Below are 11,504 nucleotides of genomic sequence, written 5' to 3'. Positions count from 1 at the left end.
GCGCAGTGGTTGAGAATCTGCCTGCTAATGCAGGGGACACGGGTTCGAGCCCTGGTCTGGGAAGATCCCACATGCCACGGAGCAGCTGGGCCCGTGAGCCACAATTGCTGAGCCTGCGCGTCTGGAGCCTGTGCCCCGTGACGGGAGGGGCCGCGATAGAGAAAGGCCCGCGCACCGCGATGAAGAGCGGTCCCCGCACCGCGATGAAGAGTGGCCCCCGCTTGCCGCAACTGGAGAAAGCCCTCGCACGAACCGAAGACCCAACACAGCCAAAAATAAATAAATAAATAAATAAATAAATAAATAAATAAGAAAATCCTTTAAAAAAAAAAAAAAAAGTTACAAAAAAAAAAAGAAGAGTGCAGTAAACACAAAAGTGGCAGCAATACAACAGGGCTAGAGGGAAGGCATAAGGACATGGTTTCCAAAGTCGGTTCCCTTTATTAAATGTTGATTTTTCACAGACCAGAAATACAAAATAAAAGTAGAAATAGGCCCCGGTTAGGAGCTACAGACCTGACCTCACATGACCCCTGCTTGCAGCAACTTGACCAGGACAAGCAGCAGCTATATCCCAAAGGCAGGGAAAGCAGGACAAGGATTTGGATCCTGCACTGCCCTGCCTCCCACCCAACCTCTCCCCTAATTATAAAGAGCCATCCTTGTGAAGCAGCAGAGTAAGACGCCTCCCCTGCTGCCCCATGGAAGTGCATACTAGCAGGAGAGCTTGTTCAGATGGCACGGAATCCAAGGACTACATTTCATATGAGGAGAAACTGGTACCAAAACACAGGGCGGGGAGACTGGGGGTGTGACAGGGTAAGCCCAAGAAGAGAGAATTTTCCTCCTCTCTACTCATCAGATCCTGACGCCGAGTCTTCGGAGGTGGGGGGAGTACTGGCTAGTTCCTCTTCTTCAGAGTCCTGAAAACCAAAGGTCTCTTAAAGGGAAAGGTGTAGAGTCCAGGTGCGCCCCCCAGCCACTTTTCAGTGAAGAGTCCCCAACTCCCAACCCCCTCCCTAGACTCCAGCACTAGCCTTCAGAACCACAGAATTCCACCTCTCATTTCTCTTAAGGGCCAACCACAACCCCTGGTCCAGAAACACCTGCCCCACCAACTCAGATGCCCCTCGCCCTCCCAGGCTCCAGAGCCCCCAGACTCCTGCCGCACCTCACTCCGCCTTCTCTTCTTTTTGCTCTTATTCTCCCCCGAAGAGCTCTCATCGCTGGACACAAACTCTTTGCTCTTGAAGCTCTCACTCAGCTGCCTGGACGAAGACTTGGATGATGAGCCCCTAGAGGGTGTTGATTTCTTCTCCATCTTGACCTTTACTTTCTTCTTCTTCTTTGACTTATCCCTAGATTAGCAAGAGGGGAAAGGGGCTGGGCCCTCAAGTTCCCACCCATGGTCAAGGCCAAATCTCTCCTGGCTTTAACAGGGCCTTTCCCAATCCCAGCCACACTGCCCAGCTCACTCTAAATGTGCACAGCCAGCCACCTCAGCCCCAAGTGCCCCAAGGGAGCACATCATAAATGAATAACCAGAAGAATCAGGGGCTACAGCCTGAAGCAGCCCTATATGCAAAATTTACTTAAAACCTCTTACTTTATCTTTAAAAATCCATGTGAATTATGCTCCATAATAATAAGTATTTTTAATTTCCCCATACCTTCAAATAAAATTGACCCTCTTAGGAAAATGAGCCATATTTATCCAAGTGACTTCGGAAATTCTCTAGCACATTACCCATACTTGGGCAGCTGCCTACCCAGATCTGAGAAGCACTGCCCACCACAGTCAGAAGCATATCTATTATCTTTAACACCCCAATCCTCAACCTGGAATTGCAAAAATATCTGCCAAGAAAGCAGTAACTGGGCCATTTTGCTCCCAATACTCACCTTTTAGAAGACTCACCCCGGCCCCCTTCATACTCTTTCATGGCTTTTTCATATTCCCTCCTGGCATCCTCAGCCTTGCGATCCCACTCCTGTCTCACACACACACACACACACACACACACACACACACACACACAGAGAAAAACCAGAGGGAAAAATGAGGCCTCTTCCCTGACATAGGCAAAACCAATACAGCAAAGTCCCACCACCCCCTCATGTCTGCTGCTACTTACCTCTTTCTTCTCTTTGGACATTCCCTTCCAGATCTCGCCTGCCTTCTTGGAAAGATCCGTGATACTGATGCCAGGATGGTCTGACTTGATCTTCTCTCGGCTGGCGTTGAGCCACAGCATGTAGGCAGACATGGGCCTTTTGGGGGCGTTAGGGTCTTTGCCTTTCTTTACCTACGTAAGAACCCAAATGCCTTCGGCCGTCTATTTCCACAAACCCCCCCATTCTCCCAAAGAACTTATCTGGACAATTTCTTAGGGGGATGAAATGGAGAGAAGACTAAGTAGCGTCAGGCCAGACTGAGAGCTCCCCAAGGGCAAAGACCATGTCTTCCTCCCCTCTGCACCCCAGGGTCAAGCTCACTAGGGACCCCTTTCCTTGGGCTCCTGGCACAGAAGAAGCCTGCCCCCAATTCACATCTCCCAGAAGCTGATTATCTCAAGGGCCAGAGTGAAAAATTTCCAAGATATTCATTCCTCAAGGCCATCATCGCTGACTGTAAAACTCAGCCCCGGAGGACCGGTCAACAGGCCCTACTGGTGGAGGACAGGAGAAGGTAAAGAGAACGGCTTCCCCAGCGCCCTCCCACCGAGCAGAGTCTCCACCTCCACGGGCTTCTTGCGACTCTTGCGATCCTTGGCCATCTTGGCCTTTTTCAGCTGCTTCCGTTTCTTCTCTTCCCGGTCACTGTCACCCTCGTTACTGGAGGAGCTGGCAGAGGCGTTGCTGTCAAACCTGTCAAGGAGAGTGGGGCTTAGACTCGGGGAGAGAGGACAGCACCCCGCAACCTCAGGACAGGAGGAAAATGAGCCCCAAGATGCCTGCCCGGAAAGGAGAGAGGGAGGAGGACCATGGCCTCCCCCAACCAGGCCCCAACCCTGCTTCCTCCCCTTTGCTGAGGTGCCTTCAACCACACCCTCTCCAGACCCAGCCATGGCGATGGGTTACTTGCTGAATCAATCAGTGAGAAACAAATGAACCAATGCGCTTCAGTGGCTCTCCTTGGTCATGGCCTACCTAACCCAGGTCCTACACCGTCCCCACATTCCTGGGGACAAAACCACTGTCTTGTCTTGCCCAGAACATGCCCCAAGTCCATTTCACCACTTCCTTGGATCTAATCGTTTTAATCTGCCCTATAGTCTTTTCCGATGAAGAGATAATTAGTTACTATATAAAAAGTGGGAAAAACCAACTTCAGTCCAACCCAGCACCTACCCAAACAACAAACACTCCTACCTGTTACACTTGGAACTCCTCAGAAGGTGGAGCTGCTTTACACCTGAATGGTGCTGAGCCGTTTTCAAAGCATTTTCACAAGCATTTGCTCACTGACCTCGTAAGTATGCGGCAAGCAGAACCAGTGAACTCTAGCAGATTTTTTTTTTTTCTTTTTGCTGCCCAACATTCATTCCCAATTCTTCTGGATTAAGAGAGTTCCAATTTCCTGCTGGGGACCACCTTGCCCCATTCAGGAGGGGCTCACCCCAACCACAGGCTCTAAGGGCGGGTAAATGGCTTAGTTCTGGCCCATCAGAGCACATCCTAGTAACTCAGACTCAGGAAGGGGCAGTAACCACACTGTTTACCACTGCTCTGAGAAAACTGGCACTTCTGGGTGTTAAACCAGTAGGATTAAGCCTGTCCAAAGCTTCTCAGGGTCATTTAACACCGCATGGGGCAAACCTATCTAAAAACAAGGAAATCAGAAGAAATAAAAAGATTCCCCACAGCTTATAAGCACCTGGGTCCAAGTGCCTGAAGCCAATTCTATCACCAGACTCTCCAGTCACATGAGCTTATAAAATTCCCTCTTACGCTAAAGTCAGTCTGAGTCGTATCTCTGACATCAGCGATCAAGAGTCTTGATGGATACGGCACGGGGAGAATACTGCCATCTCACAGGTGAGGACACCGCGATGCAACGCCTGACCCAGTGATCCCCAGCTGGGAAGCTGGCAAGCACTGATCCTTACTCCCATTCTCTCTCCACTGTCATTTTCTGGCTTCACAATGTGCCTTGCACTTACAAAGCATCTTGACAACTTCCAAAACATTTCCATGTATCACTTCACGGGAGGTCACTTCTCCACCCTCGGTCAGTAGGTAACGCTGGCACATGGGAACGTCCAGAAATATTCTGGTCCCCTAAGTTTACAGGCCGCCACCTCACCCCCACGAGGTGGACCCAAAACTCACTCCTCTGCCACATCTTCCTCCTCTTCACCTGGGTTGAATGACTCATCTGAAAAAGAGCACAGGATGCATCAACTCTGCCCCCGTGGAAATCCCAGACGCCCGGCCCCCGCCCCACGGAAGAGCTGCCCCGCCCCCAGGCACGGCACTGCCAAGGTGAGCCCACCGGTTTCTTCTCCTGAGTCATCACTGCTGTCATTGGCATTCTCCTCCCGGATCTTGCCCTCCTCCTTCATCCGTTCCAAGTAGGCATCGTGCTGGTCTTCGTCGGAGTCGGCGTATTCATCATAGCTGGGGTTCATGCCCTAGTCGGGGCAGAGGTGAGAGTGAGGGCCAACCCACCCTGGCGCCTGCAGACTCAAAAGCGCTCCCCATGCCTGTGAGTAGATCAGAGCAGCGCCCAGAAGACCCTGGGGCTGGATTGTCCACACGCAGCCAACGTGCAGGGCCTTTGCCCCGGACTTCCTGCTGACGGGGTTAGTCCAAGCCCCTCCCTCTCCCAGCCCCACTGGGGGCTCCTGAGGGGCTGCAGAGACTGCTCTAAGGTCATGCTGAGGAAACCTGCACCAGGAGGGGGAAGGGGTCACACGCACCTCTTTTTTCTATAAGAGTAAGAAGAGAAAAGAGAGTGAAAAAGAAGCCAGACAAACCCCTGCCCCTTCGCCCCACAGAAAGAACAGGAGAGAGGCTCGTCCTTTCCACACACGCAGGTACCTCTTTCAATCCTCGGTTTTTGATGTTGAGTTTTTTTGCATTGACAAAATCAAACAGCTTTCCATACTCCTCCCTGTGAGGAGAGACGCACCACATTACTAGACAGGCAGGGCCAACACAGGGGTGGACCCCGTGTTGTCCTGACACCCACGGGCCAGGACAGACTGTGGGGCTTGGAGCTCTTGACCGCGCTATCCAACCCAACAGCTCAGAGACTCCCGGAAGATGGCAGGAAGAAAGAGTCAGGCACTAGCCTTGAAGGAAACCTACATGGTCTCAAGAGTTCTGGGAAATAAAAGGTGGGGAGGGAGGTGCACCTATTTACCAATACGCACAGAGCAAGGGGAGGATGCAGGCGGAGGGGATGTGTTCATCTTTTTACTGGTCCATATCTCATACTTCTCAGGGTTGTTATGAGGATTAAGTGTGAAGATGTCTGTAAAACGTTTAGCCCATGGCGAGCACTCAATAAACATTAGCTGCCGTGTTCTCGGGCACAAAGCTCATTCCAGGAAAGAGGGAGATAGCATTTCCATCATGGGGGGAGTGGAGGAGAGGAAGGGCTAGTACCAAACACATAGAGCTTTCGTGTGAAAGCGGAGAACGACTTTTTTTTCAAGTACAGAAAGAACGCAATGGAGAGGCTGCCAAAGCCTGAGCACTCCGAAGAGGAGGACCAAATTCCAGGAAGCAATAGAAAAATTCTGCTCAAGGCCTGAAGAGTCAGGGAAGAGTCCCAACCCTGGAGAGTACCCCAGGCCATGCCAGCCTTCCCGGTCGAGGCTGGGTCAGGACCAGGATGCCCAGGAAGTGGCGGGCAGAGACTCTCACCTCTCAATGCTACTGAAGGTATACTGAGTGCCCTGCTTGGTCTCAATTTCAAAGTCAAAGGAACGCGTGGTGGTGGTACCGCGGGCAAAGTTGACAAAGGAGATCTCATCGAAGCGGATGTGCACGGGTGGCTTGTGGACGTAGATGAAGCCCCGCTCCAGTGGGTACAGCAGCCCCGAGCTGGCCTTGTAGGAGCAGGTGATGCACTGGGCCCCCGAGTGCCTGGTGGAAGGTGCAGGGAGCTCAGTCAGTGCCGCCTCAGCAGCAGGCGGCACAGTGTGTGCTCAGGCCCTCAAGTGAGTAAACCTCACTAAGCTGCTATGATGGGGGCAACTGACACCATCAAGCTACAAGCCAACCAGGCCTCCAAAGAGCCGCATTCCCATCCCAGGACAGGTTTACCACGGAGACACGGCATAGCCCATCCCCAGCAGGCCACGGGCCCAGGCCTGCACTCTCACCCTTGGAAGTTGCCTGGGACGGTGATCTTGCGGTTCACCAGTGCTTTCATGACCCGGCTGACCATCTCATAGAGGGATCCCGACATGTTCTTGGTGAGCCGCCCCTCAAAGCGCTTCTCCACCTCTTCCCTGCAAACAGGAAGACGTGGTCACGAGCACTGCTGCCTGCTGCTGGCACACCTGCCTCCTGCCTGGGCCAGGGACACACTCACTCATTCATGTTGAGAGTCAAGGAGATGTCCTCGTCCTTCGAGAAGAGGAGGATCAGGAAGTGGTAGCGGGTCTGGCCCTGCTTGATGGGGGGATCCAGGCTGATCTGGGAAGGAAGAGCCGACCGAGTTCAGTGCCAGTCAGTGCTCCACAAGAACGTGCTGACGAACTCAACACTGGTGAGATACGTCTGCTAAAGACTCGGGCAAAACCCAGGGCAGTGCACCCCCAGCGGTTTCTGCTTACCACAAAGAACATCTGGCGCTGGTCCTTGTGGGGCAGCAGAAAGAGACGCAGCACTGTGGTGTAGGGGATCTTGTAGTCAAAGGTCTTGCCGTGCAGGTGCAGAAAGGTGGGGTAGATACGAATGTCGTAACGGCCTCGGGGAGTCAGACACTGCAGCTCCCGGAAGATGCAGATGGCATCTCCGGTGGCCTGGATCACATCCGCCTTCGACAGCACATTCTGGGCAAAGGCCTGCAAAAGCGCACACTGGTAATCAAGCAGCAGAGACCCCGCCCCTGGGCTATCTGGGGCCTGCTCCACACCACCTGCTCCCAAGGCAACCGGGGAAGGCCTCACCTCAACGGGGTCCACGCCGTCCTCCTGGGTGGGAGGCACATAGAAGCGCACCTCCATGAGAGAGACCTCTGCGTCGTCATTCTGGTGGAATTCCAGTGTCACCTCATTCTTGCCTGTGGTGCACTGGGACACGTTGCTGAGAGGTATCTCGAAGACCGGCTGGTCGCCAATGTCGAAGGAAAGTAGCTGCCCTGTGGGGAAAAGGCGTATCGAGCCACAAGCTCTTCCCTTGGCTCTGCATAAACTACGTTCCCACCAGACTATACGTTCCCTAAGGACAGGGCACTGAGGCTATTTTGTTAATACTGTACCCCAGGCACCAGGCACAGTGCCTGATACACCGTTGGTCCTCGATTTAAGTACATGATAAATTACAAACTGACAGGAAATCAGAAACAGTGGCAGTAAGAGAGTAAAACAAGCTAAAGACTGAAACCCTTCATCCTTCTTTCTCCCCCCAGACCTCAATCTTCCGCAGGACTCACCACCAAACTTCACTGTTCCCCAATTCCAACCCTTCACACAGAGGTCCTTCTCCATGAGCTCCAGGCGATAGTGAGTTTTGAAGAAATCAGAGAGTTTCTCAAACTCCTATGGGTAGAGGGGAGAGAACAAGCCCAGTAAACCCCAGTGGCCTTAACACAAACTTGAACGTTCTGGGATTATCTATTTCTGAGAAACTGACCCAATATACCTTTTATCAGAAATCCATACTGACTTAAAGTCTCAGCTATAAAGTTGTTTAAAAGGCTTTTGAAAAAGGTTGTTTCTGGGGACCAGCTCTCAGGCTGGGGGAGGAGTAAAAGGACTGACATTCCTGGCTATGCACCTCACAATGGTTTTCTGACTTTGTACAGGTATTGCTTTAGTGAAAGTGGAAATGAAGATGAAGTGAAGTCTTTAACTCAAGCAGTTCAAAATGAAAAAACAAAACCCAAACTAAAGCATCAGGTAAGACCCTGAACCTGGATAGAGGCAGTAGGCAGAAACCACCAAAAAAATCAAAACAGTAGAAAAACTTCCAGAGTCACGGCACAAAGAAACTCCCATGACTGACACCCAAAGCTGAACACTGATTGCTTAATATCTTCAATGGTCCTGCACTAAGGAGCCCAAACTAGTATTTACATGGTTATCAGAAAAAGGAGCCCCACTTCTCTCTAGAAGGTTAAAAATCAAGAAGACGGCACAGTAGAAAGGGGGCTATGACAACAGGACACCTCACCGACTCCCGGAAGCCGTCGTACTTGTAGACGTGTCCGTTCTTCGTGAGCAGTTTAAGTCCGTGGCCCAGAGCTACTCGGCGCCAGATACCTTCCGTCACCTCCCCAGCCTGGATGTTGTCCACTTTGCCCGTCTTACTATTCTTGAAGATGATGCCCTGGCGGCTCAACCTCAGCCGACCATCATTCTGTTGGAAAAACAGGTCCAAATGCACGGGAACAGCACACAGTGCAGACCAGGGTCAGTCCCACCCAGCACCCCTTCTGGGCTGGCCAGATAGCAACGCAGGAGCAACAGTTAAAGGGGTGAGAGCCAGTAAGAGACAAGTAGCCAGAAAATGTGGATTCTAATCCTGGCCCTCGCATCCAGAACCCTTGCAGGCCCTCAGTTTAGGGATGCAGGGCTGAGCAGCAGGTGTGGTCCCTTCCAATTGTAACATTGTATAATTTTTGTACTCTCTCAGTATTGCTTCTTGTTGAGGTAACACTGACTCCTTTTCCAAAGTCGCTACCTTGATGATATTGCTACATCATCAAGATAAGCTCTTGTTAGTAAACAAAACGTCTACTCCGCCTCCCTCCCTCCACCTGTATTAAAAACCCAAACCCTTCTTACCATGGAGCCTTTCACCTCCTGATACACGTCGTTGAACTCCAGTGTTTCTGCCATGCTGACCTGCCGCTGTTGGCCTCAACTGGGAGCTGGGCCCCAACTCCTGGGTAGGTGTGCAGATACACGGCAGATTGGGAATCTGAATTCGAGAGGGAGATAAATAAGTACAAAGGACAACACCTCATTCTGCCTACGGATGGAGCCAAGGGGCAACCCTTGCTGTGCCTGGGATGTCTCAAGATCTCCTCTGCCTGGGAACCTACAGGCCGACTCTGTCGAACTCCAGGGGCCAGGCCCAGCCCGGGCTGAAGAACCAGGCCGGCCTGAAGTAGCGCTTACATCCCAACCAGACACCCGCTCTGGGCACTCCACCGGGCGCCATGGCAACAAGCAGCGGAGCCCCAGGGCCTGCCCGGGAGGCCGCACCTCGCCCGCGCCCCAACCCAGCTCAGAGTGCAGGGTTTTCCCTCCCGGAGCCCCCACCGCGACGCGGTCCCGGACCCACAGTTCTCCCCTCCCCCTAAAATGGGTTCGCCCGCTGCCCGTGGATTCCAACGCGGAATGGTCCATCACGCGCATCCCGCGGGGGAGCAGAGCCCGCGCCCTCCTGGGGAACGGGGACGGCGACCACCCACCTTCTCAAGCTGTCGCCTCGCGACGGCCCGGGTGCGGGCAGTGGGCGCGCTGGGGGACGCGGAGCGGGGGCGGGGACGCGGGGGAGGGGGGGACGCTGGGGAGGCTTTTCCCGCGTGCGCGGCCCAGCGTCCCGCCACCGGAAACCCAGCACAGACCATAGAGCAGACGAGCTGGCTAGAGAGATGCGAGCCCGGCCCGCCTTAACGGCGGTCACATAGAGCGTCGTCGGCGCTGGAGGACCTGAGGGAAGAGGGGTGCGCTGAAGTCCCACCCGCTTGGCATCCGACCAGAAAGTGGGAGCGCGTCGGGCTCTTTAAAAATTACAGACACTTCAGGGGATGACTAGGTTTTAAAGAGAAATTGTGTAGTTGTATTTTATCAGACTTTCCACAAATGCGTGTGTACGTGTTGGAATGATGTGTGTCCTCTCCTACACAATCGTGGTTTCGTGGAGTAGAAAGGAGTCTGTGGGACCAGAAGGAAAATATTTCATGAGTTGTGGAGAGAAATGACCCCTCCCACTGCCTTCTGTGAGAATGCGGCTGTTGGTGTCTCTGTGACTGTACTGCCCTCCCCTGTCACATGGGATTGGATCCATTTTGAAATGAGTTCACTGCACCCAAAAACTTAACATCAGTAACTGCAAGTTGTGAGTCGCCTGGAAGGGGCTGGCCAGCGGCAGTATCAAGTTCAAGTGCTGGTGTCAGATTCACCATGGAGCCAGAACTGATCTGAAATCACATCAGCCTGGGATTGCAGAAGCCAGGCCCCCGCTTATATAGTCCTAGGGTGCATCTTGCAAAATCAGAGGAGGCCAGACCTAGAAGACATGTTTGGGTTCGTCTGCTCCAACCTCCTTTTGCAGATGGGAAAGCTGAGGCCCTAAGAGGAGTGGCCCAGGGTCTCAGTGGGCAACAAAGCTGAAGACTAAGAATCCAAATCTACTTACCCCAGTCTAGTTCTCCTCTGTCATCCTCACCATGACCCTACATTCAGAATGAGTGATAATATATGTCGTGTGTGAAGACATCAGGACAGAATATTTAAACTCAAGATTTCTCTGACAATCTGACCTACTGTTACACCAGCTTTCTAACTCTATCCTGGGACAAGAGACGTGAATGCTCTGTTGCTCCCTGAACTCATAACTTTAACCTCTGGGTAATGGCTGTTACCGCACTATCTAGCAACATAAATTCAACTAGATTCAATAAATATGTATTGAGCTCTGACGCAGTGATAAGATTTGAGGAAACTAGTAAACAAGATGGAAACAGCGCCAGCCTTCCAGGACCATGTAATCTAACAAATGATTCAGATAAGTAAACTGACAGTAAAACAAAACCCCAAAAAAAACCCAGTATGATAATGCAGTGTTAGAGGTAGAGCTGCAGCCCCTGCCAACATGAGTAGGAAATGGGAACCATAGGACTCTTTAATCACACCTTCCCAGGAGACCAAGAGACCCCCTCCCAGTGACCCATGCTATTAGTGGCAACTTGAGAAAGGAGGGGATGGCTGTAGAATCGAGCAGCTTTAGGAAGACACTCAGGAATGAAGGGGATACTCAGCTCAAGCAGGCTATTAGGTGGCTGGGGGGTGGGATATTGCAAGGGGCTTTCAGGAGAGCATGAAGCAGCTGGTGAGCCGGGCTGAAGATGCAGCATAAGAGAACGGAACAGAAACGGTAGACAGAGTGCAGATAAAACATGAGTCCCAGAGGGCCCTAGCCAGATGCATCCCGGGCAATCAGGAGCCTGGGATTGGAGACCCCACCCCTGCCATGACATCACGGGGGAGTGGGGTGGAGACGAACAAAAAGGGGGTCCCCCACCCTGGCCCTGGACTCTTGGCAGCCCAGAGTGTCAAGAGCAGAGAAAGGCTGAGAGCACTGGGCTAGGGTTG

The 11,504-nt window shown here is 52.4% G+C and overlaps 1 protein-coding gene across 1 annotated transcript; it reads right to left on the bottom strand.

The window, feature by feature from the left end:
* Window positions 1-418: 418 nt before the first annotated feature.
* Window positions 419-9,739, bottom strand: SSRP1 (structure specific recognition protein 1). The gene is made up of 17 exons (XM_007196449.2): window positions 9,599-9,739; window positions 8,967-9,102; window positions 8,353-8,538; window positions 7,613-7,718; window positions 7,128-7,318; window positions 6,792-7,022; window positions 6,548-6,651; window positions 6,336-6,464; window positions 5,875-6,096; window positions 5,044-5,116; window positions 4,496-4,634; window positions 4,333-4,378; window positions 2,739-2,868; window positions 2,136-2,306; window positions 1,903-1,991; window positions 1,172-1,358; window positions 419-923 (listed from the first exon to the last, which is right to left on the bottom strand). Exons 2-17 carry the CDS (start codon window positions 9,018-9,020, stop codon window positions 852-854), a joined length of 2,130 nt encoding a protein of 709 aa, XP_007196511.1. The 5' UTR covers window positions 9,021-9,102; window positions 9,599-9,739; the 3' UTR covers window positions 419-851.
* Window positions 9,740-11,504: the final 1,765 nt, after the last annotated feature.

Source organism: Balaenoptera acutorostrata, chromosome 9, assembly GCF_949987535.1.
Source record: "Balaenoptera acutorostrata chromosome 9, mBalAcu1.1, whole genome shotgun sequence".
In the NCBI taxonomy this organism is placed as follows: Eukaryota; Metazoa; Chordata; class Mammalia; order Artiodactyla; family Balaenopteridae; genus Balaenoptera; species Balaenoptera acutorostrata.
Note: the sequence above shows the minus strand (reverse complement) of the source record. Positions and strands in the feature narration are given on the sequence as shown.